The sequence below is a fragment of the Protomyctophum parallelum genome (assembly GCF_964188405.1).
Source record: "Protomyctophum parallelum genome assembly, chromosome: 13".
NCBI classification, from domain to species: Eukaryota; Metazoa; Chordata; class Actinopteri; order Myctophiformes; family Myctophidae; genus Protomyctophum; species Protomyctophum parallelum.
In genome coordinates, this window is record NC_139708.1 from 38725612 (window position 1) to 38751718 (window position 26107).

At 48.8% G+C, this 26107-nt stretch overlaps 3 protein-coding genes across 3 annotated transcripts in view; 2 read left to right on the forward strand and 1 right to left on the reverse strand.

The window, feature by feature from the left end:
* The window catches only part of grid2ipa (glutamate receptor, ionotropic, delta 2 (Grid2) interacting protein, a), a gene marked incomplete at both ends in the record, with an annotated part of 138565 nt that overhangs the window by 11640 nt on the left and 100818 nt on the right, over positions 1–26107 (reverse strand). The window contains 6 exon segments of the mRNA XM_083779093.1: positions 10615–10702; positions 16525–16756; positions 17154–19159; positions 20897–21037; positions 21296–21398; positions 24069–24226. Of these exon segments, the coding sequence (XP_083635219.1) occupies positions 10615–10702; positions 16525–16756; positions 17154–19159; positions 20897–21037; positions 21296–21398; positions 24069–24226 (2728 nt within the window).
* Positions 3768–6386, forward strand: LOC310869567 (alpha-1,6-mannosylglycoprotein 6-beta-N-acetylglucosaminyltransferase A-like; the record flags this gene model as incomplete). The annotated part of the gene is made up of 1 exon (XM_083780379.1): positions 3768–6386. One exon carries the CDS (start codon positions 3768–3770, stop codon positions 6384–6386), a length of 2619 nt encoding a protein of 872 aa, XP_083636505.1.
* LOC310869568 (NAD-dependent protein deacetylase sirtuin-1-like) lies at positions 8370–9932 on the forward strand (the record flags this gene model as incomplete). Its single annotated transcript, XM_083780380.1, has 1 exon — positions 8370–9932. One exon carries the CDS (start codon positions 8370–8372, stop codon positions 9930–9932), a length of 1563 nt encoding a protein of 520 aa, XP_083636506.1.

Below are 26107 nucleotides of genomic sequence, written 5' to 3' on the forward strand. Positions count from 1 at the left end.
TCTATGGAGAATAACATGGGGTGATCTTAATATCGTCTACTATAAGCGTTGTGGTCCAAAAATAAACAAGCTGTCTCGGCGTTATTGTCAGGGAGGTGTCTCTGTATCGTTTGCAACAGTCAGTCACTCATTATGATACAGTCTGCTTCTATAGCGAAAATCTAACTAATTCAGTAGCAGTAACATTAGCGTTTTCTCTCAGTCAGTTGATTCTTCATATCCATATGAGTGAAGTGGCCGGGATGACATGTTTATTTTTCAAACACAGTTCTTATATGAAGCAATCTAAAAATCCTCCTATATGGCGATTTCAATGCAACTAAAAAAATACATGAACCTGGGGACTGACGCCCTCTACTGAAAGTGACGTCAGACTTCGGTGCTCTATAGCACCCCTCAGACAAAAACATTGAGGTCTTGTTTGAGCTAAAACAACTAGTATTTGGTTAAGCCTTTAATATTTAATTAATTTTGTATTTGTTACGTCAAAAAGGTGGGATAATTTGCTGTACTCATATATCCTTGGTATGTACTGTTGCACTTCTTTTGGATCAATTGCACAGTGACACAGACTTATGGTTATGGCCATTTTAGTAGCTTTAGTAGTAAACGGCATTTCCTCTGATGAGAGGTAGATTAAATTAATAAAGTAACTGAGATGTGTTCTGTCTATGGATGTTGAGCCTAATAATTTCACTCGAGGAAAGTAATGATCCCCCCCCCTTCTTCCTCCCAATAGGACACAGGGAGTTGTTTTAGAAAGTTCCAATCCTCCGGTCACACCTCTGTGTTCATTCACTTAACGAAACTAGGAGGAGAAGTCATTCAAAGAGAATACAGGGCCACCGATGGACAACAAGTGTTTTTATTCTCCTCTGCGATGCTGAGGGTCATGAGATCATTCTGTCCAGCCAGTCTTCCAGGTCTTCCTCAGTCACCTCCTGTTTGACCGGGGGGGAATCTAGAGACAACTCCTCCATCTTCCCTGGAAGTGCCTCCTCCGCCCCTTCTTCAAGCTCTGCACGTTGCCGACTGTGGGATAACGGAAGTGCACGCGGCGTTCCCGCATCGACCCGATCCCGAGCAGGAGTCGTCTCTCCGTGCACGACGTCGACGGGCCGAGCTCCCGGGGAGGCCGACGTGAAGGGCTTCTGTAAACCGAGCAGCTGGTCTAGCTCCGCATCGTCCACGGCGGCGGGTGCCTCGGCCGCTTTACGAGAACACTGAGGGGAACGAGGGCTCGCCGCTGCAGCGCCCGTAGCCCAGGAAACCCACCGGCTCGCGCCGACTCCTCCGAAAGCCGAGGCGAGCGGAGCGAACGCGGCGGCCTTATTAAACGCCACGTCCGGTTTCGGTGTCGCGGTCAAAGCGGGCAGCTCCACCGGTGTCGACGCCGGTACCAGCTCGGCCTCCAGGGTCAGTCTCTGGTGGAGAGGAATCTTCTGGAGGGACGCCGCCAGCGCCGGAAGGTCCACGCACGCAACTGCCGCCGCCGCCGCCGTCTGACCGCCCGCCGCCGCCGCGAAGGAGTCCATTTCCCAGTCCTTCTCCTCCGCGAAGCGGAACTGGGCGAGGGAATCCCCCGCCGACTGCAGCAGCACATGGTAGTCCGTTCCTCTCCGCGTGGGGGCGTCGCCGTCGACGTCAGCCGCTTCCTCTCGCTCCCACTCTGCGTATCGCTCCCAGTTGGACTGCAGCTTCCTCCTGGAGAACGCCTTCGTCTCAGTCCCAGCATCATCATCATCATCATCATCATCCTCCAGCACGGCGTCGTTTCCTTCGCCCGGGCCTCGGCGCCCGCTCCCGCGGTGATGCTCCCTTCTTCCGCGGCCACAATGGTGGGCTCCGGCTCCTCTGCTTGCACGGCCTCCACCTGCATTTTTTACCCCACTCCCACTTCCACTCCCACCTCCTCCTCCTCCTCCTCCTTTCGGATTACCTCCCCTACCTGTGGCCGTACGGCCATCCATTGCGTGCCAACAACAGACGGAAGCAAAAACAATCTAGAGCGTTCTTCGTGGTGCGTTTGTGTTCTGTGAAGCAACTTGGATAGGACGTCACGTGGCCACTCTGTGACGTCAGACACCTTGGATAGGACTTCACGTGGCCACTCTGTGACGTCAGACACAGGACTTCTAGCTCACTTAGGTTAGATAGAACCCAACACAGTGGTGTCCGGTTAGAACGTAAACCAGGATGCTTCGACTTCTGCCTTCTCCCTGAAGCCGACCCTTGTTATATATTCTCCGACTATGCTTGTCACGATGACTAAGCCAGTTAGATCTATCCATATATGGTTCTACCACATCTATTTGATATGAGCACTAGGTCGGGTCGGGCCAAATATAGGGAATGTCATACTAGACATGTCATATGTCATATATCCCAACGTCCTAGTCGGATATCCCTATATTTGGCCCGAGCCGACCTAGTGCTGATATCAGATAGATGTGGTAGAACCATATATGGATAGATCTAACTGGTTTAGTCATCGTGACAAGCATAGTCGGAGAATATATAACAAGGGTTGGCTTCAGGGAGAAGGCAGAAGTCGAAGCATCCTGGTTTAAGTTATAACCGGACACCTTGGATAAGACTTCACCTGGCCACTCTGGCCCCTTTTCCACCGGTTGGTTCCCAATGGGAACCGGTTCAGTTCTTTTTGGTTTTTAGTCCATGAGCCAGAGCTCCAAAATTGAAACGTTAATTATGAATTGAGTGTGCAAAACCATACCTATATTAGATTATTATCACCATGAAACTTCCCCAATTGAGTACTTACACGAAGACAATGATTTATTGTATTACAAATTTTATTTTTTTAATATGCAAATGAGGCATTATGTAGGAAAATATGAAAAATAATCCAAAATATGAAAAAGCTACTACTGTGCAAGGGTTATCATGTATTAATTTACTTGTATTGATCCTATAAACAATTTAATATAGGGTATAGTTTTCCCACCAATTTTGGAGCTCTGGCTCATGGACTAAAAAACAAAAAGAACTGAACCGGTTCCCATTGGGAACCAAGCGGTGGAAAAGGGGTCAATGTGACGTCAGACACCGTGGATAGGACTTCACCTAGCCTCGATACCAGGCTTTCATTTTTGTTGGTGCAAAAATGTAAAGCCTGGAGGAACGCATTGGCCGCTCTGGTCTAAAAGTGGGAGTCAACCCTTCCGGGTGGGCGTCGCTCCAAATGATGTGACGTAGCGCTGCACTAGGGGGGAGAGGAGGGGCCGGGGGTGACGGACAGATCGATGAGATCCAATCAGGGCGTGCGCAAATCTGAGCCGCGACCCGCCCCTCTAGACCAGAAACCTAACACGTTAGCTCAGGCTAGACTTCACCCTACTACATGGTATCCAAGGTGACCGTGTAGTAAGCTACGTAACCGTTCTGTTATAATCCCATCGCCCGGGGGAACATGTCACAAGTCCTAGAGGCAGAAACTTGCGGTATATGATTTACAGAGTGATTACGTGTGAACCAAGCAGTAGTGTTCCGTTTGTTTTCGGGGACTCATTTTAGCAAGACTACCCACAGAGAGAGAGAGAGAGAGAGAGAGAGAGAGAGAGAGAGAGAGAGAGAGAGAGAGAGAGAGAGAGAGAGAGAGAGAGAGAGAGAGAGAGAGAGAGAGAGAGAGAGAGAGAGAGAGAGAGAGAGAGAGAGAGAGAGAGAGAGAATCCAATAGAGGCTAAACTCCCAACGGGTCACCAATGGCGCCCTCCCCCTTTCCGCTCCTTCCCGGTCGACGTACAGCCATGGCAGCCCGCCGCCGGCCATGGAAGCCGTCGACCCAGAAGCTGACCTTCATCCTGCTGAGCTTTGGCTTCATCTGGGCCGTGATGAGGCTGCCACACCTCACCGCCCGGCACAGGGAGGAGGGGGTACCCTTCCAGTCGTCTGGTGGGGTCCCAGGGCAGAAGGAGGAGGGGGTACCCTTCCAGTCACCTGGTGGGGTCCCGGGGCAGAAGGAGGAGGGGGTACCCTTCCAGTCGTCTGGTGGGGTCCCGGGGCAGAAGGAGGAGGGGGTACCCTTCCGGTCACCTGGTGGGGTCCCGGGGCAGAAGGAGGAGGGGGTACCCTTCCAGTCACCTGGTGGGGTCCCGGGGCAGAAGGAGGAGGGGGTACCCTTCCAGTCGTCTGGTGGGGTCCCGGGGCAGAAGGAGGAGGGGGTACCCTTCCAGTCACCTGGTGGGGTCCCGGGGCAGAAGGAGGAGGGGGTACCCTTCCAGTCGTCTGGTGGGGTCCCGGGGCAGAAGGAGGAGGGGGTACCCTTCCAGTCACCTGGTGGGGTCCCGGGGCAGAAGGAGGAGGGGGTACCCTTCCAGTCGTCTGGTGGGGTCCCGGGGCAGAAGGAGGAGGGGGTACCCTTCCAGTCGTCTGGTGGGGTCCCGGGGCAGAAGGAGGAGGGGGTACCCTTCCAGTCACCTGGTGGGGTCCCGGGGCAGAAGGAGGAGGGGGTACCCTTCCAGTCACCTGGTGGGGTCCCGGGGCAGAAGGAGGAGGGGGTACCCTTCCGGTCACCTGGTGGGGTCCCGGGCACACTTCTCCCCGCCCGGGACAAGTGTGAGCTTCCGCCTCTGGACGGCTTCCCTCACTGCGAGGCCAAGCTCGAATGGATGAAAGACATGTGGCGGTCGGACTCCTTCTACAGAGACCACGGCGTGGACGGATCGACCTGCTCCTTCGTCATCTACCTCAGCGAGGTGGAGAACTGGTGTCCTCGTTTACCCGGGAGGACAAAGACCCCCCTCGCCGGCGAGGCCCGGGACAGGCGAGGCGGACAGGCGGAGATCAGGACCACTCTTCGGGAGTTGTACGGGATGATGTCAGGCAGGGAGGAGCTTCGCTGGATGATGCTGAGAATCGAGCGCATGGAAGAGCTGTGGGTCAGCGCCGTCCGCTCGCTGGCCGACAAACAGAACCTGGCCGGGTGCCAGAGGAAGAAGGTCCTGTTGCACCTGGGCCTGCAGTCCAGCTTACGCATGGCCAGCCAGGCGTTCAGCGGCGGTCCGCTGGGAGAACTCGTGCAGTGGAGTGACCTCATCGCCACGCTGCACCTGCTGGGGCACGACATCACCATCTCCGCCTCCCGGGCCGAGCTCAGAGAGGCGATGCTGGGCGGCGGGGCGGGGAAGTCCAGCTGCCCCGCCCGGGCGGCTGCCGATCCACCGACTGATCTGATCTACATCGACATCGTGGGACTCAAAGAGTTCAGGGATGTCCTCGGAGCCTCCTGGGCTCGGTACCGATGCGTGACGCGGGTTCTGGACAGCTTTGGGACGGAGCCGGCGTTCAACCACGCCGACCACGCGCGGTCCAACGGCCTCCAGACGCCGTGGGGAATGTGGGACCTCAACCCTCAGCAGTTTTACACCATGTTCCCACACACTCCCGACAACAGTTTCCTGGGCTTCGTGGTGGAGCAGCAGCAGCAGCAGCAGCTTCCCAAGAAGCGGCACCAGGCCGTGGTGTACGGAAAAGTAGACGACTTCTGGAGGGACAAGAAGAAATACCTGGACATCGTCAACAGATACATGGAGGTGCACGGCACCGTGTACGGCACAAGCCCCGCCCACGTGCCCGACTACGTGAAGAACCATGGGCTTCTGAGCGGCCGAGACCTACAGATCCTCCTGCGAGAGAGCAAGTTGTTCGTGGGCCTCTCATTTCCCTACGAGGGTCCAGCTCCTCTGGAGGCCATAGCCAATGGCTGCGCCTTCCTCAATCCCAAGTTCAAGCCGCCCAAGAGCAGCAAGAACTCTGACTACTTCAGGGACAAGCCCACCCTGAGAGAGGTCACATCCCAGAATCCCTACGCAGAGGTGTACATCGGCAAGCCTCACGTGTGGACGGTCGACATGGAGAACTCGGCCGAGGTGGAGAGAGCCCTCCGCTCCATCCTGAACCAGAAGATTGAGCCCTATATGCCCTACGAGTTCACCCCGGAGGGGATGCTGCAGAGAGTGAACGCCTTCATCGAGAACCAGGACTTCTGTCGCGGTGCGCCGACTTGGCCTCCTCTCAGCGCTCTGCGGGTGAAGATGGCGGACTCAGGCAGGTCCTGCACGCAGGCGTGCCAGGAGGCCCGGCTCATCTGTGAGCCCTCCTTCTTTCGGCACCTCAACAATGTCGAGGACCTGGCCAGGTTCGGCATACGCTGTCAGACGACGCAGTCCAGTGCCGACACGGTGGTTCCAGCTTACAGCGAGACGCTCCGCCACTGCGTCTTTCAGTCGGACCAACTCCTGTTCAGCTGTGCCGGGGCACACGCTTCACTGAAGCGGGCCTGTCCCTGCCGAGACTACGTGAAGGGACAGGTAGCCCTCTCGACTCTCCCAGTCGTGTGCCAGGTAAAGCTGCGACTGTGGTCCTGAATGAATGCAAAACAGGTGTGACCAACCAGGCAGGCGATTGGAGGGGACACTTCCAGACGGCCAGTGATTGGTGGGGAGCATACAGGAGTGCCGCTGCATTCCGAGTGGCTAACGAGGACCGAGCTTTTACATACGGAACAGAAGAGAACACAGTGCGACACGGAGGGAGAAAGACCTGTCATCCGCTTCTCCCTTCCGGCCACCACCACCTACTTCTGATATTTGTAGTTAGGCCTACTTATGATATAGAACAAAGCGGAGATCCGGGCCCACTTAATGTTAAAAGGAGGAAAACTTTATTGAACCGACATGTTTCGACCTATACGGTCTTCATCAGGGCTCCATCAGACCGTATAGGTCGAAACATGTCGGTTCAATAATGTTTTCCTCCTTTTAACATAAGTGTGCCCGGATCTCCGCTTTGTTCTATATCGATGTGTTCGCTTTGTTCTATATCGATGTGTTATCCCAATTGATCTCAGGAGCACCTTTTTACTATTTTTAATTGTTTTATACCTGAGCACCTTGGTTGCTTCCTTGCCTAGGCCTACTTATGAGTTGTGATTAGTCCAGCCAATTTCCTGTCTAATCACAGCGCCATTTTCGGCACTCGACACTTCGCCATACATGAGCATTTTTCGGGGCCTCAGATTTGAGGCTCAAAAGACTAGGCGGATATGAGTTGTGATTCTCTCTCTATTAGTCACATGTTGACTAGGAGGATATGAGTTATGATTCTGTCCCTTCCACCCCTTCCAGTCAAATGTTTAATGTTTGGTCACATTTGTCCCAAGAAGTCAAGATATTCATTTCGGGGAGTGTATTGATAGATCCATATAAATCCATATATCCCCATACAGTTACTACGTGGAAGATCCCTGATGTCACCAGTATGATGTCATATTACCATAGTACCTCCAGGTACTATGATAATGAATGCTGCACTGGAAGTACACTAGATAGATGGCGGATTTGAAGAGCACTACACCAGGCAGGGCCTGCTCAAGCGTCTCGAATAAGGATGAACCCGCGCTGAAAAGGTCCTCGACCGTCGTAGTGGTAGATTTTGGACTGAAAAGCACAGAGAAGGGACAGGTCTCAAACAAACCAGAAGCCACCCCGGGCCGCCAGGGGTCTTTGCTTAATTACGGGCAGCAAGAGGTGGCGGAGAAGGAGGAGGTTGATCCGGCGTTGGCGGTGGTAGTCGAACAGACTCCACAGCCTCACAGCACAGCTGTGGAAACGCATGGGAACAGCGCTCTTCATGGAACAAAGGGATGGGCTCCAGACGTTCTCGGGCACGGTGAGGAAAACACCAACGAGGAGGACTTTCTACAATTTCGGCACTCGACACTTCGCCATACATGAGCATTTTTCGGGGCCTCAGATTTGAGGCTCAAAAGACTAGGCGGATATGAGTTGTGATTCTCTCTCTATTAGTCACATGTTGACTAGGAGGATATGAGTTATGATTCTGTCCCTTCCACCCCTTCCAGTCAAATGTTTAATGTTTGGTCACATTTGTCCCAAGAAGTCAAGATATTCATTTCGGGGAGTGTATTGATAGATCCATATAAATCCATATATCCCCATACAGTTACTACGTGGAAGATCCCTGATGTCACCAGTATGATGTCATATTACCATAGTACCTCCAGGTACTATGATAATGAATGCTGCACTGGAAGTACACTAGATAGATGGCGGATTTGAAGAGCACTACACCAGGCAGGGCCTGCTCAAGCGTCTCGAATAAGGATGAACCCGCGCTGAAAAGGTCCTCGACCGTCGTAGTGGTAGATTTTGGACTGAAAAGCACAGAGAAGGGACAGGTCTCAAACAAACCAGAAGCCACCCCGGGCCGCCAGGGGTCTTTGCTTAATTACGGGCAGCAAGAGGTGGCGGAGAAGGAGGAGGTTGATCCGGCGTTGGCGGTGGTAGTCGAACAGACTCCACAGCCTCACAGCAGAGCTGTGGAAACGCATGGGAACAGCGCTCTTCATGGAACAAAGGGATGGGCTCCAGACGTTCTCGGGCACGGTGAGGAAAACACCAACGAGGAGGACTTTCTACAATTTCATCCAACGGCACACCGCGAGAGAGACCGACCCGAGGACCATCCTGAAAGACTTGCTTCCGGACACCGCATTCCCACCGGATCTAGATGACGTGACGTTGTGGCAGATCATCATTCGTATGTCAGAACCTCCGAGAAGAAAGAAGCGCGAGGACATTAACACCCTGGAGGATGTGGTCAGACTGCTCCGCCAAAGCAAAAAGATCCTTGTTCTGACCGGTGCAGGGGTGTCTGTTTCATGTGGAATACCCGACTTTCGTTCCAGGGATGGTATTTATGCAAGGCTCGCTGTAGACTTCCCGGATCTTCCAGACCCACATGCAATGTTTGATGTCGAGTTCTTCAGAAGAAACCCGAGACCCTTCTTCAAATTTGCAAAGGAGATTTACCCGGGGCAGTTCCGGCCATCACCCTGTCACACGTTCATATCTATGCTGGATAAGCAGCGGAAGCTTTTACGCAACTACACGCAGAACATTGATACTTTAGAACAGGTGGCTGGTGTTCAGAGGATCATCCAGTGTCACGGGTCATTTGCGACTGCAGGATGTCTCATCTGCAAACACAAAGTGGATTGTGAGGCTATAAGGGAAGACATCTTTAACCAGGTCGTTCCCCGCTGTCCGCAATGTCCCCCAGATACCCCCTTGGCAATCATGAAGCCTGACATTGTCTTTTTCGGAGAGGATCTTCCAGAAATGTTCCACAGAGCCATGGAGCAGGATAAGGATGAGGTGGACCTTTTAATAGTAATCGGCTCATCGCTTACAGTCCAACCGGTTGCTCTCATCCCAGAGTTCATTCCTCACGATGTGCCTCAGATACTGATAAATAGAGAACAGCTACCTCACCTCAACTTTGACGTGGAGCTACTAGGGGACTGTGACGTCATCGTTAAAGAGCTTTGTCACAGACTGGCTGGGGAATTTGAGCAGCTGTGCTACAATGCCTTAAGTCTCAATGACGTAACAGAAAGAAAACAACGATTACCAGCTCCCACAGAGCAGCGTTCCAGCAAACACGTGCAGGAGGAGAATAGTCCATGTAATACAGGCTCAGTCAAGCCATCAGATGAGACAGAAGGTCACAATGTCACAAAGACTGATGATGTACCACCCCCACAGCTGTCTCCAAATTCTCTGCACCCTATCAAAGAGAGAACTGCGTCTTCAGAACGAAGAGAAGTTGCAGAGGTCATAAAAGAACGAAAATCCAACCTCGAGGTTGGCAGACGATGCCGGGTCGATCAAACCAGCAGAATTCCAATAAGCACACGACTTGAGACATGTCAGTACCTGTTCCAGGCACCAAATCGCTACATCTTCCATGGGGCCCAAGTATCCTCCGACTCTGAAGATGAGACGTCAAGCTCCTGTGGAAGTGAGAGTGAGGACTCGTGCTGCAGCGCTGACGCCACGGAGGAAGAGGAGAGCGAAGAAACAAAGGGGGCACAATATCACACGAGCTAACTTCACTAGTATTCTGACAACGGGAACAATGGGTACTCTCATACGGGATCCGCTCCTAATTCCGACGGCACATTAGTCCGACAACGTGGCTTTAATGATAATTAATTGCATTTTTATAGCGCATTTCCAAGTGCTCAAAACGCTTTACAATGGTTCATTCATTCATACAATGGGAGGTGAAGCGGCAAACAGTCGACGCCAGCGTCCTCACTTCTCACATTCACACACACACCAATGGTGGCGAGCTCACACTGACCGACTCATTGGCGGCAATTTAGGGTTCAGTGTCTTGCCCAAGGACACTTCGACATGTGGACAGGAGGAGCCGGGATTTTAACCGCCGACCCAGGGATCATTGGACGACCTGCTCTACCTTCTGAGCCACAGCCACCCACGCGCTTTGCGTGCAGTTGAGGTTAGCGACGGGATTAGTATAATGTGCCGTCGGGATAATGACGCTGACCCTGAACGGGTACCACGAGTTTGATAACCCGAGGGACATGCGTTCAGGATTTCAATCGGCCTAGTTTTGACAGCGGCTGATCAAAGCATTCGATGTACTCCACAGAAGATATGCATGCATTACAGAAACAAAAAAAAGTAGGGGGGGGTGATTAAGCGATTGTGAGTTGTTCAGACTCTGTACGTTCATATGGAAATGTGAACATCCACATCTACTCACCGGCATTTTTCTGTGTCCCAAAGTGCAGCTCCAAATCCAGATATTTCACCATGTCGTTCAGTTTGTCATAGTCGGAATTCTCACCCAGCTGGAAGAAAAGAAAACTGCAATGTATACTAACTTATGTTTATACATTGGTACTGCAAATGTTTAAAAGTTATTTTCATGCTTCTGTTACCTATAAGCCTTCCTCCTGACCACTAGAGGCAGTGCGTTTAGCTTGGCATATACCTCTATCGGTCATACAGAATTCATAGAACCGTGTTTACGTTTTGTTAAAGGGGCATTTCACTAATGTTACACCCACATCTTGTTTTATAAATCGTTAGCCTCATAGGATAAATGCCTAAGTCATTTTTTATGATTTTCGGATAATAAGAAAAAACACATTTTCTCGCAAGTATGTAAGAGTTTTTAATGCAGATTTTTACAATGGCTTCCTGAGGGGTTAACAAAATGTTTTTTACAAAAAGATAAACATGAGAGTCATTCCATAACAAAAAAAGTGACTTAGGCCATTTTCAAGAAAATAATCTGTGACTTAGGTATTTTTTAATACATGTCTACTAAACACCTGGGGGTCTATTAGAGTGATGTTAACTCCATACTAAACACCTGGGGGTCTATTAGAGTGATGTTAACGCCATACTAAACACCTGGGGGTCTATTAGAGTGATGTTAACTCCATACAGAACACCTGGGGGTCTATTAGAGTGATGTTAACTCCATACTAAACACCTGGGGGTCTATTAGAGTAATGTTAACTCCATACTAAACACTGGGGGTCTGTTAGAGTAATGTTAACTCCATACTAAACACCTGGGGGTCTGTTAGAGTAATGTTAACTCCATACAGAACACCTGGGGGTCTATTAGAGTGATGTTAACTCCATACTAAACACCTGGGGGTCTATTAGAGTAATGTTAACTCCATACTAAACACCTGGGGGTCTATTAGAGTAATGTTAACTCCATACTAAACACCTGGGGGTCTATTAGAGTAATGTTAACTCCATACTAAACACCTGGGGGTCTATTAGAGTAATGTTAACTCCATACTAAACACCTGGGGGTCTATTAGAGTGATGTTAACTCCATACTAAACACCTGGGGGTCTATTAGAGTAATGTTAACTCCATACCAAACACCTGGGGGTCTATTAGAGTAATGTTAACTCCATACAGAACACCTGGGGGTCTATTAGAGTGATGTTAACTCCATACTAAACACCTGGGGGTCTATTAGAGTGATGTTAACTCCATACTAAACACCTGGGGGTCTATTAGAGTAATGTTAACTCCATACTAAACACCTGGGGGTCTATTAGAGTAATGTTAACTCCATACTAAACACCTGGGGGTCTATTAGAGTAATGTTAACTCCATACTAAACACCTGGGGGTCTATTAGAGTGATGTTAACTCCATACTAAACACCTGGGGGTCTATTAGAGTGATGTTAACTCCATACAGAACACCTGGGGGTCTATTAGAGTGATGTTAACTCCATACAGAACACCTGGGGGTCTATTAGAGTGATGTTAACTCCATACTAAACACCTGGGGGTCTATTAGAGTGATGTTAACTCCATAATAAACACCTGGGGGTCTATTAGAGTGATGTTAACTCCATACTAAACACTGGGGGTCTGTTAGAGTAATGTTAACTCCATACTAAACACCTGGGGGTCTATTAGAGTAATGTTAACTCCATACAGAACACCTGGGGGTCTATTAGAGTAATGTTAACTCCATAATAAACACCTGGGGGTCTATTAGAGTGATCTTAACTCCATACTAAACACTGGGGGTCTGTTAGAGTAATGTTAACTCCATACCAAACACCTGGGGGTCTATTAGAGTAATGTTAACTCCATACAGAACACCTGGGGGTCTATTAGAGTGATGTTAACTCCATACTAAACACCTGGGGGTCTATTAGAGTGATGTTAACTCCATACTAAACACATGGGGGTCTATTAGAGTGATGTTAACTCCATACTAAACACCTGGGGGTCTATTAGAGTGATGTTAACTCCATACTAAACACCTGGGGGTCTATTAGAGTAATGTTAACTCCATACTAAACACCTGGGGGTCTATTAGAGTAATGTTAACTCCATACTAAACACCTGGGGGTCTATTAGAGTGATGTTAACTCCATACTAAACACCTGGGGGTCTATTAGAGTGATGTTAACTCCATACTAAACACCTGGGGGTCTATTAGAGTGATGTTAACTCCATACTAAACACCTGGGGGTCTATTAGAGTAATGTTAACTCCATACTAAACACCTGGGGGTCTATTAGAGTAATGTTAACTCCATACTAAACACCTGGGGGTCTATTAGAGTAATGTTAACTCCATACTAAACACCTGGGGGTCTATTAGAGTAATGTTAACTCCATACTAAACACCTGGGGGTCTATTAGAGTAATGTTAACTCCATACTAAACACCTGGGGGTCTATTAGAGTGATGTTAACTCCATACTAAACACCTGGGGGTCTATTAGAGTGATGTTAACTCCATACTAAACACCTGGGGGTCTATTAGAGTGATGTTAACTCCATACTAAACACCTGGGGGTCTATTAGAGTAATGTTAACTCCATACTAAACACCTGGGGGTCTATTAGAGTGATGTTAACTCCATACTAAACACCTGGGGGTCTATTAGAGTGATGTTAACTCCATACTAAACACCTGGGGGTCTATTAGAGTGATGTTAACTCCATACTAAACACCTGGGGGTCTATTAGAGTAATGTTAACTCCATACTAAACACCTGGGGGTCTATTAGAGTAATGTTAACTCCATACTAAACACCTGGGGGTCTATTAGAGTAATGTTAACTCCATACTAAACACCTGGGGGTCTATTAGAGTAATGTTAACTCCATACTAAACACCTGGGGGTCTATTAGAGTAATGTTAACTCCATACTAAACACCTGGGGGTCTATTAGAGTAATGTTAACTCCATACTAAACACCTGGGGGTCTATTAGAGTGATGTTAACTCCATACTAAACACCTGGGGGTCTATTAGAGTAACTGTTGTTTGCTGTGTATGCAATGTAAAAATGCCCAAGTCACACAAAGTGAGTTAGGCGGCAACGTAAACATGCTCAAATCACACAAGTGACTTAGGCAGATCATCATTTTTGAAGATAGTGAGCTTTGTGATTGGCTGAGGACATAGGCGCTAATCCAGGACGATGTAGCAGCCCCAGGAGAGCACCTGTAGGCAGAAATCTCAATTTCGCCTTGATTTATCCTATGAGGCTAACGAAATATAATATATAATGCCGCTGTAGCATCACGGAGGTGAATGTAAAGTTCCTCCTGGACTACGATGCACTACAGCTAGGGATGTCCCGATCACGTTTTTGTTTGGCTCCTGTCCGATGCAGGTCATTTCATTTTGTAGTATCTGCCGATACCGATTTCTCCCGATCCGATATTCATATTTTTATAGAACACTTATGCTATATCACAATAGTACAATATCGAACATCACAGACAATATCTGTGGATATATAATATTGTGTGAGATGGAGGATGACTGGTTTAAGCTGTCACACCTGGCCTGAGTCAAACTAGAACTGGACTCAAGAGCTGGGCGTGGCTGCGCACCTGTTGTCCCTTGATCAAGGGGGGGCTGTCGCTCCGGTTCGGCCTCTATCCTATTTTCAGTAATATTATTACTTTTTTCCAGTAATATGTAATATGTAAAACTATAATATGTAAAACTATTTACTTTCACATTTTGGGTAATAATATTACATTTACTTTTTTCCAAAAGTAATATTATTACTATTTTCACGAGCCTTGGTGGAACTGTGGGTTTGAGTGTTTATTTATAATGGTAGACTGGATATGGGTCAAGTTGATTTGCAGACTGCTGATCCGCTCTAGATCTAGACTCTAGAGCGGATACGGAAACGATGTGTGAAGTATCGGATGCAGAAGTATCGGATTCAGAAGGGCGGGCCTTAAACCGTCCGGAACACGGAACAACAACCTAAACTAGTGTGTGTAACTCGTTAGACTGCACTGTTAGAGAGAAGAGACGTAAACAAACTAAGCATGGAGGAGGTGGAGGAGACAGAGACCCCGGCACAACAAAGCGTTATAACATTCAATACTTGGAAGTATTCACATTATTTTGAGTATGTCCGCGATCGAGACAAGATGAACATTATTGTCCGCTGCAAGTTGTGCATAGGGAAGAAGCTATATTCCACGTCAAAAGAATCTACTTCAAATATCAAGAAACACACAGAATAGGGGAGGGGGGACTGCTAATGTTGAAAATGCAAAGTAAGACTTTTGGGGACAAAATATGCAATTACTGGAGGCGAGAGAAAAAAGTAATAAGTAAAGTAATAAGTAACTAGTTACTTTTCTCAGGTAGTAATAAGTAGTGTAACTTTATTCCTTTTTTTAAGTAATAAGTAATAAGTAGTATATTAGTGTTAAAGTAATATTTTGCCAACACTGGGCGGGACATAGCGGAAGAGGGAGAGGGACAAGGGTAGACATTGGTGATTTATAAGAGCATTCTTAATAAGGTAATTGACATCAGGTGGAGTGGGCCCAGCTGACTACAGGAACTAACGTTCACCTCTGATGAGCCACTTTTGTAACCTGACGCTGCCAGATCCAAGAAGCTTGCTACACAAATTTGTTTCACAGCTTATTGGGATCTGGGATCGCGGAAGCAAATTTGATGACGGGGCTGTTCCTTTTTTTCAAGATACTTGGTAGATGATTGGATGGGACCGTCTGTCTATCACCGTGTGGGCGTGCAAACACAACCAATCATATTGACGTGTCTAGATAGCTTCACATCCGGTTTCGCACATATCCCGCCCTTAGCTCACGCTGATTGGTCCGGTACGGAACGGATTTTTGTCAGGTCAACTGCCTGAGTGATCCCAGATGATTGCTGTGTTGGGAAACATGGTTACCCAATACCGCCCTCATCTGGCAGAGTCAGGTTACCACTTTTGAGGAGCCACTCCTCTCCAATGTCTGGCTTTTGAAATGACATCATAAATTATGTCTATTAATGTTTGTTTAGTCCATTCAGAACCCCTTTTGGTGATTTAAGCATTATGTTAAACTTTAGCTATAAAAAAATAGCAGATCTACAAGCTCATAGCTGCACGTAGATCTGCTATTTTTGAAAGAAACGTGACAATGTGGCGCAAATCTTTGAATATAATTATATTCCTTCAGAGCGAACGTTTTTAACTCAAATCTTTGCTTCTGGGTGGTCCTTGGAACAATATATTTTCAGATGGGGGTCCGCAACCAAATAGGCCTACAGCTCATTCTGGGGCCCCTTGACATGAAATGGTTTGAGAAACAGTGACATAGAAAACATGGGCTTTTCAGAAAACTGTCATGGTTTACTTTAGAAGACATTTTGTAGAATCGGTCTCAGGTCTAAATGGGTTAGAGCACTTTAAAACACTATCAGTGCTGGAAGTGCTTCAAAATAGGAGCTCTGGGTGGCCGGGGTTGTCTCAGCGCTTTTACTCTGAAAGCCATGACCCGGAAACAATCTATTAAAAAAAGTTGACTTTACATACAAAATTCTGAATATTCTTATCTCGCCCCGTATCATTGAGGATGCGCTAGGACGTCCAGCGACGTCTAAGGCTCAGCTCGTTTTTAATCCTTAAGACGCCCAGGGACGTCGTACGTACAGAAACAGTTAATAGTACCTATTGACAAGTCTATGGAGTTTTAATGTTTGTTTAGAGCACTTTAAACAAACCAGGTGCCCCTCACTTCACACAAGTGTGAATGTTTACTTCATGCCATGTTCATCTCCTCAACTTCATTTAAAACAGGAATTGGGTGCAAAATGGCCCCATTCAGCCCTCGCTCACACACGCTCACCTGTCCCCAGATGGTGCCCTCAGAGTTCTCCACCTGCTCCCAGCGAAGCCTCTTCACGCTCATGTGGTTGGAGTCCATCCTGGGGAGGGAGGCCCGGGGCAGGGGCGGCGGGGAGCACGGCGGGGGCAGCGGGGGAGGCGGTGGGGGCTCCTTGTTGTCGTCGTTGTGCTCACAGGGGTCGGACAGGGAGTGCGGGAGAGACTGCGGCTGGCCGTGCGCCACGCGAGGCTGCCTGTGAACGAATAGTTTATTTCGGTACTTAAATTTTTACATTTTTAAAGACGGCTGTGTTATAAGGTCAGGTTTAGCACCGAAAAGGTGTAGGCTGAAGCCAAAGCTTATTATGCCTACTATACCCTTTTTAAGAGTAACATTAGTTACTGGGAAAAAAACAGCAGAAGCAGAGAAGAGAACAAAACACTTTTTTTTCCCTTTTTTTTTCTTCCTTGTTTTACAAGATGTGACAGGCTAATTGAGACAATAGGCCGAGAACAATCAGAGCTCCGTCCAAACGAGGAATGAAGTGATAATGATAATAACAATAATAATGATAACAATCATAATAGGAATAACAATGATCTTATAGTGTTTTATATTTATTAAGTGCCTTGATTATTTATTGAGTATACCTGTGGTGCGACTGGGGGTGGATGTGCGGCGGCGGCTGCGCCTGGTGCAGCTGGTGCGAGGGCTGAGAATGCGGCCGGGCGGTCTGGCTGGAGGAGTGCGTGGCCTGCGGCTGCGACGACTGCGGGTGGAGCTGCTGCTGCTGCTGCGCGGGCGTCACGGGCTGGAAGGTGGAGAGCGGCGGGGGGGGCTGGGGGTGGTGGGGCTGCAGGGGCTGGAACGTGGACAGCAGGGGCTGCGGCCGGTGGGGCTCCTGGCTCTGGGGGCGAGAGTGGATGAGGTGGATCTGCTGCTGCTTGGGGTCCTGCGGAAGGGGCTGCGGGGTCACGTGGTGGATGTGCTGGATGCGAGGGGAGGCGGAGTGGCTCTGCTGCTGGACGGAGCGGGGCCTCTGCGGAGAGGGATTGGCGGGCTGGGGGTGGTGGAGGCCCGGGTGCACCTGCTGCTGGTCCTGCTGGCGCCTCTCCTGCTGCAGGGGACCTTTCACACTCCTCCGGCTCTGGTGCGCGGCGGCGTGGGGATCCCGGGCGAACTGGGCGGGGGCGGCGGACGGCGGGTCGTGGCGGGCCTCGTGCAGGAGCTCGGCGGAGGAGGAGTGGTGGACCCTGGCCTGATGCTGCGCCTGATGGTGGGCTTGGTGGAGCATGTCCGTCGAGGAGTGGTGGCTCTTCCCGTCGTGGTGCGTCTGGTGAGCTTGATGGAGAAGCTCCATGGAGGAGTGATGGGTCTGGGCTTTGTGCGTCTGGTGAAGCATCTCGGTGGACGCGTGGTGGCCCTGCTGCGCCTGTTGCATCTGATGCAGCATATCGGTGGACGCGTTGTGGCCCTGCTGCGCCTGTTGCATCTGATGCAGCATCTCGTTGGACGCGTGGTGGCCCTGCTGCGCCTGTTGCATCTGATGCAGCATCTCGTTGGACGCGTGGTGGCCCTGTTGCATCTGATGCAGCATCTCGTTGGACGCGTGGTGGCCCTGTTGCATCTGATGCAGCATCTCGTTGGACGCGTGGTGGCCCTGCTGCGCCTGCTGCATCTGATGCAGCATCTCGGTGGACGCGTTGTGGCCCTGCTGCGCCTGTTGCATCTGATGCAGCATCTCGTTGGACGCGTGGTGGCCCTGCTGCGCCTGTTGCATCTGATGCAGCATCTCGGTGGACGCGTGGTGGCCCTGCTGCGCCTGCTGCATCTGATGCAGCATCTCGTTGGACGCGTGTTGTCCCTGCTGCTGCGCCTGTTGCATCTGATGCAGCATCTCGTTGGACGCGTGGTGGGCCTGGGTTTTGACGCTGCGCCGGCTCTGGTAGACGCCCTCGGTGTGCTGCTGCCCCTGCTGGAGGGCGTGGCCGCCGGCCGAACGGGACTGACGCTGGGACTGACGCTGGGGATGATTTGCGAGTGCCTGCTGCTGCTGCTGCGCCTGCCGCATCTTGTGCATGGGATGGTTGGCCTGGTGGTGGACGGACTCCGGGGAGGGCAGCGGGGGCAGGGACTGGTGGAGCTGGTGGAGGGAGTGGGCCGCCGGCGGCTGCGGGGACGACGCCTGCGCCGGCAGGGACTGGTGGCCCTGGTACGCCTGCTGCTGCTGCTGCATCTTCTGCTGCTGCGCCTCCTGGTAGGCCTGCTGGCGCTCCTCAAAGGCCTTCTGCTCCTCGTAGGCCTGCTGGCGCTCCTGGTACAGTATCTGCTGCTCCTGGTACACTTTCAGCTCCTCGTAGATGCGCTGCTCCTCGTACTGCCTCTCCTTGTAGGCCTGCTGCTCCTGGTACAGCTGCTGCTGCTGCTGTCCGTAGGCCTTCTGCTCCTCCAACGCCTGTCTCTCTTTGTACGCCTGTTGCTGTTGTAGTTCCTCGTAGGCTAGTCTCTCCTTGTACGCCTGTTGTTCTCGATCCTCGTAGGCCTGTTGCTGTCGCTCGTAGGCCTGTCTCTCTTCGTAGGCCTGTTGTCTCTCCTGGAAGGCCTTCAGCTCCTGTATGGTGGCGCGGGCCTGCAGCTCGTCTCTGTTGGGACGCACCTTATGCAGTGACACAAGAGAATTACTGTTATTTCATCTACCCAAGTAGTGTTAATACGTGGCAACCAATGTGCTAGTTAAATACCTGTAGAAAATGACTCGACTGGAAGTGCGGATTTAATTCATTTTCTATATGTTCTTTTGGAATCTGCACCCAGCACACGCCTGAAACTATATGAAACTGTCTGAGTAGAGCGTGCCTTTTCCCCTGAAGAGAACTAGTTAATACCTGGCAACCAATGTGCTAAGTAATGTTAATACCTGGCAACTAATGTGCTAAGTAATGTTAATACCTGGCAACCAATGTGCTAGTTAATACCCGGCAACCAATGTGCTAGTTAATACCCGGCAACCAATGTGCTAGTTAAAGGGACACTCACCCTTTTTGCTAAAAATATATGTTAATGACGTTAGCAGATTTAGAACACTTTCCTGGGGTTCTTTATGTGTGTAATATGTGGGTTTAGAAATTTTAGATTTTAGCAGTGAGCCCAGTGTCTCTGATGTCATCGACACTGGGCTCACTTCCTTCCTGGACTACAATTCTCATAATGCTTTGGTGCACTGCTCCTCCTTGTGGATAGGGGGAGGGCTGTCATGTAGTTCAGGATGTAAGTGAGCCCAGTGTCCATGACATCAGAGACACTCTAAAATAGGACAACTTTAGTTTTTTTCAACCACGGTTCATGTTTTAGGTTGTTATGAGAGAAAGTAAAAGAGTGTTCATTCTTTTTCATTTGCTGTTTTCTTTCGTTTTAGGGATTTTAGCTGTTTTTGACAGGGGCATTCGAGCATGGGGCTAAATATGAATTTCTTTACAAAATGTTATAGCGATTTATTTTTTTATTCTTTACTATAGTCCTACTAGACCCCAAGAAATTACATCTGGCCACAGAAGATCACAGCATCTACTGAATGTGAAGGTAGCCTACTGGGGGGAAGCCACACTGTGTGTCATAGGCTCAATATGTCAGTTTGACACATTCAGTAGATCCCGTGATCTTTTGCAGCCAAATGTAATTTCTTGGGCTCTAGGACTATAGTAAAGAATAAAAAAATAAATCACTATAACATTTTGTAAAGACTATTTAGACCCGTGCTCGAATGCCCCCGCCCCCTGTCAAAAACAGCTAAAATCCCTAAAACGAAAGAAAGCAGCAAATGAAAAAAAAATACACTCACCTTTTACTTTCTCTAATAACAACCTAAAACATGAACCTTGGTTGAAAAGTTGTCCTTTAATGTAAAACTTTAATACCTGGCAACCAATGTGCTAGTTAATACCTGGCAACCAATGTGCTAGTTAAAACCTGGCAACCAATGTGCTAAGTAAGGTGCAATGTGCTTCCCTCCCTCCACTGATCGACCTTGTTAATAGTCATGTGCAGTGAACTCCCCTCCCTCCGCTGAGTATATACCTGGCAACCTAAGTGATGTGCAGTGAACTCCCCTCCCTCCGCTGAGTTAATACCTGGCAACCTAAGTGATGTGCAGTGAACTCCCCTCCCTCCGCTGAGTATATACCTGGCAACCTAAGTGATGTGCAGTGAACTCCCCTCCCTCCGCTGAGTATATACCTGGCAACCTAAGTGATGTGCAGTGAACTCCCCTCCCTCCGCTGAGTTAATACCTGGCAACCTAAGTGATGTGCAGTGAACTCCCCTCCCTCCGCTGAGTATATAACTGGCAACCTAAGTGATGTGCAGTGAACTCCCCCCCCCCCCCGCCTCCACTGACCTTGTGCAGCGAGTGGCGCTTGGGCAGCACGTTGCCGCGCGGAGGAGGCGGCGGGGGCGGGCCCGACTTGCGTCGGACGGGCACGTACATCCTGGGGGAGTGGTCGGGGGTGTAGGCGCGAGGAGGGGGAGGGGGAGGGGGCTGCTGCTGCATCATCCTGGGGGAGTGGTCGGGGGTGTAGGCGCGAGGCGGCTGCTGCATCATCCTGGGGGAGTGGTCGGGGGTGTACGCGCGAGGCGGGGGAGGGGGCTGCTGCTGCATCATCCTGGGGGAGTGGTCGGGGGTGTAAGTCCGAGGCGGGGGAGGGGGAGGGGGCTGCTGCATCATCCTGGGGGAGTGGTCGGGGGTGTAGGTCCGAGGCGGCGGCGGCTGCTCCCGCGGCGAGGCGGGGGGCGGGGGGTCGTTGAACTGGACGGGCGGCGGAGGGGGCGGGGTGACGGGGTGCGGCGGGATGTGGTCGGAGCAGGACGAGTAGGTGAGAGAGGAGGCGTTCTCCTCGCCGCTGATGAGCAACCGTTGGGCACAGTTTAAAACCCACATAACCAATACTAAACTAGAAACAAAATTTCAAGATTTCTGGGTGCCTGAAGCTTGCCAAGTCTGTGCAGCATTTGAGCCACGGACCACCATTTGATGACATTTAGCCTCTCAGAAGGGTCCATTTGGTTACATGTGAGCCAGGTCTCCCCATTGACTTTCAATGGGGTAATTTGTCTTAGTTTATTGCGCATTACGTTGCCACCAACATTCTAATTCTAACATGCTAACATGCTAATACTAACATGCTAACATGCTAGCATGCTAACATTTTAATGCTAACATGCTAATGCTAACATGCTAATGCTAAAATGCTAACATGCTGCTAACATGCTAACATGCTAATGCTAACATACTAATGCTAACATGCTAACATGCTAATGCTAACATGCTAATGCTATAATGCTAACATGCTAATGCTAACATGCTAATGCTATCATGCTAACATGCTAATGCTAACATGCTAATGCTATCATGCTAACATGCTAATGCTAACATGCTAATGCTAACATGCTAATGCTATCATGCTAACATGCTAATGCTAATATGCTGACATGCTAATGCTAACATGCTAATGCTAACATGCTAATGCTAAGATTCTAATGCTAACATGCTAATGCTAACATGCTAATGCTAAGATGCTAACATGCTAATGCTAACATGCTAATGCTAACATGCTAATGCTAAGATGTCTGAGCTGTAAGGGTCCATTTGGTTTCGTTCAGGGGGGCGGCCCGGTTCCGGCAAGCCGCCCCGCTTCTGAAACTATTGAGAAATGACAGAGTTACGTGTTTCCCCGATTTCTTTCATTGACTTTCAATGTGTGTGTGTGCGTGCACATTTGTGCATGTGTGTGCGTGTGCGTTCGTGTGTGCGCGTGTGTGAGAGGTGGTCAATTTGACCTTGAATCATTAACAAAGTATCATTTTCAGCTGAGCTGAGTCTATGCGAATGCAACCACTATTGAAAGTTTAAAGCACACTTACTCAGTGAGAGAACGTATGTCCGAACATCGCAAAAAGTAAAAGTCTAATGCGATTTTTGTTTTCGCCGTGAGTGACCCGAGACATTAAGGTACGCCGTGTGCGATCGTGGTATTGGTACGATACAAAATGTGGTTATAAGAGCGAGTTAAGAAATTGTGTTTGTGATGAAAAAATTTAAATCGTGTTTCTACGTAACAGTATGCCAGAGCAATGTGGCTCCAAAGTAACGTGTCGTTTTCTGTTTTTACCCGCGTTTCCCCATTGACTTTGCATGGGGCATTTTTCGCGTCGTTTATTGCGAATTACGTCGGCACGGTAACCCGAAACGGAAAGAAAAGCACAAGCACACCATTCCCGGCCGAGCCGCACGTTTCGATGTATATATTGTGGGCTTTGGTAAACTGTGCGGCCGGCCATAGTGGTCAAAGTTTCGGAACATATACGATTATTATTACGATTAAATATGTGTTGCGGATTTCAACCTGTGTTTCTGCCATTGCATGGCAGGCACCCAGAATAAGAAACTAAATAGATGAACTGAAATTATATAGACAAAATGTATAGCCTGGTTCCAGCCCTGAATCGCTATAGCCTGCACGCCCATTAAGAAAATGATGTTCTGGCGATTCAGGTCTGGAGTCTCTGCCTGTACGGCGGCGTCAGTGTCGTTCGCAGCTGTCACTCAACAGCGTCAGACAACAAACATGGCCGCCCCCCACTATACTCACGACCGTATCAATCTGGCTATTAAATCGATGCATGATAAATAGTTTCTTTACAGATACGAGAGGTTTTATAAACATCATCATCCGACATATTTTACCGCTTTTGTTTACATGCTAGTATAGCACTCGTTGGCTGTGTTTTTGTTTGGTTAGCAAATGGGTTAGCCAATATAGCCTCATGAATGACAACAACGTCATCTGCTTTCCTATACTATTCTGATTGGTTGGTATGAACCAATCACCGAAGACTGCCGCTTTGACGACACCCATCCTATAAACTGCTGCCGTGGGGAGGGCTTTCGGTCTGAACTCTGAATAATGAAGTGAAACGGAATGGAAATTCAGACTGAGTGTCAGGCTAGACAAAATGCCCTTAGTTTTAGTTTGGTTTTGTAACTGAATACATTTTTAAATGCTATCGTTTGTTAAAGGTATATTCAGTGATTTCACTTAATTCAAATATCACTTATTTTTTTGTTTTGTTGTGATAATCCTCCCTACTATAGAGTGTGCTGACCATATAAGGAGTTCCTCCCTGTCCCCAGTTAACCCCTGGGGTTTCTATCCTGATTGGACGAAAGGCTGGGTCCCACAGCCAAAAACGAAACCTAAGGTTTTTTGAGTGAAATCACTGAATATACCTTTAAGTCCTTGTTACACAATACTTACCTTTTCAATCCTGAACCTGACAAATTATCCAAAGTATAAAAAAAACTAAAACTAAAACACTAAAACTGATTTTTTTTTTAAGTGAACTAAAACAAAATAGCATTTAAAAGAAAGAAAACCTAATAAATACTATACGAAAAACCCGCTCCAAAAAACAATTAAAACTAACTGAATTGAATTAAAACTAAATGAATTTAGGAAAAAACAATAACATTCAAAACTAAGGTAAAATGAGAAATCCCAAACTATGATGACCTGCTGAAGCTGTGCACGTCACTGTGCACGTCGCTCGGGCTGCTGAGCTCCGGCGCCACAAAGCCGCCGCCCACCTCCGTGACGTCATCCGCCACGGCCACGCCCATCTCCTCGTCGTCGTCCTCGTCGTCGTCGGGAAAAGTCATCTGGACAACATCCTGGCATTACCAATTTATAATAATAATTATTATCATCATTATTATTATTACCAATAAGGGCCCTTCTCGGCCCCACCCCTCTCCCATTTGTTTATATTGTGTTATGGATCCAAGATGGCCGCAGCACCAGGAGGGGCCGGGGCGGAGGAGAGTGGGCGGGGTCGACATATGCCCTTACTGGGCTGCGTTCACACATTCAAGACACCTGTCTTGTGACTGTGTTTAACAGGTTTACTGCCACCTGCTGGACGCAAATCCAACCTCAGACTGCCACGGGCTGCGGGGGGGGGCGATTTAGAGGGTGCACACACAGCACTAGAACGGATGCTGTGGGCGTCCATCTTAATGCTAATAAATAGCGTCAATGCTAGCGAGCTAAACTACAGCCATCCTTGCTCTAGAAAGCGCCAATGTTTCCATTTAGACCACCGGATAATCAGCAAAGACCTCCGAACATCGCGCACTTTATCCAAACCATGGAGAGATCCGTAGATTAGGAGTTATTGATCTTTTAGTCAGCCTGTATAATGGGGAGTTGGACTGTCGCTGTTGCGCAACCTGGTCTAGAATCGCTAAAGAAGGAAAGGCAGAGCCAAAATAATAATGAAAAAAAAAATAGAAATCAGCGATCCGGTTTTGATATCAATAATAAAGCTTATCCGGCGGAGAATTCCGCCAAAAGCGGAAAGTAATTACATTCCTTATGACGGAGTATACTCCTCCAAAAGCAGTAAGTCTGTTAATGGCCACTCCAATGCATTTCCAATGGAAGCCCATATGGTTTGACCAAACATTTTGTTTGATGGCGGCGGGGGGGGGGGGGGGGGGGGGGGGGGCAGAACACATCCATCAAAGCTGTGTTCAGACACAAGTCAGGTGTCAGACACAAGGCGAGTGTCTTGAATGCAGCCCAGTAAGGGCATATGTCGACTGCAGCACATCTAAACTAAACACAATATAAACAGCGACCTGCGCAGTGATATTATATTATCGCTACGCGAGGCTATAGCTCTGATTGGCTGTGTTCCCTATGTAATGTTATGTAAACTGTATTCCACTGTTTGACTGTCTGTTTTTCCGTTTTGTGTTTCCTGTGAGGACTGCGGATGAAAATTAGCAACTGTGCTATATCCGGTGTATTTACGTCCATGTGACGTCCATTAATATGCATTGTCCTATCCAAATAAACAAATAAAGTAAATAACCACCGACATTATACTGTGTTAAGACTGGCATCACCCACCGACATTGCACTGTATTAAGGCTGGCATTATACCCACTGACATTACACTGTATTAATAATAATAATACACTTCATTTGCATAGCACCTTTCATACATAACATAAATGCAACTCAAAGTGCTTCACAGGGCAGAACATAAAACTAGCAATAAAACACAGGCAAGCAGTTATAGAAAAATAAAACAATGGTAAAGAGCATACACAATAAAAGCATAAAAACATAGATGGACGAGAAACAAAGCACACAGCAAATCAGTCAGAACTGAGATGTTAAAAACTCAACTAAAAGCAAGAGTAAAGAGGTGAGTCTTGAGTTGAGCTTTAAAAATGTCTACAGAGGGTGCGTGTGCGTGTCTGAGTTGAAATGGAAGTCTATTCCAGGCTGTAGGCCCATAGAAGCAGAAGACATGCCTCACCATATACTGTTTTTTTTGGTAGATATTTTTTAGGCACTTCAAGCAGGCCAGCAGTGGAGGACCTGAGGGGGGGGGTGGGGGGGGGGGGGGGGGGGGGGGTGGGGGGGGGGTTTGGGAACGTATCTATAGGTAGGCATTCGCAGAGGTAAATCAATCCTAAAAAACACCGGAAGCCAATGTACGGAGTATAAAACTGGAGTATTAAAGGGATTGTGACATTAAA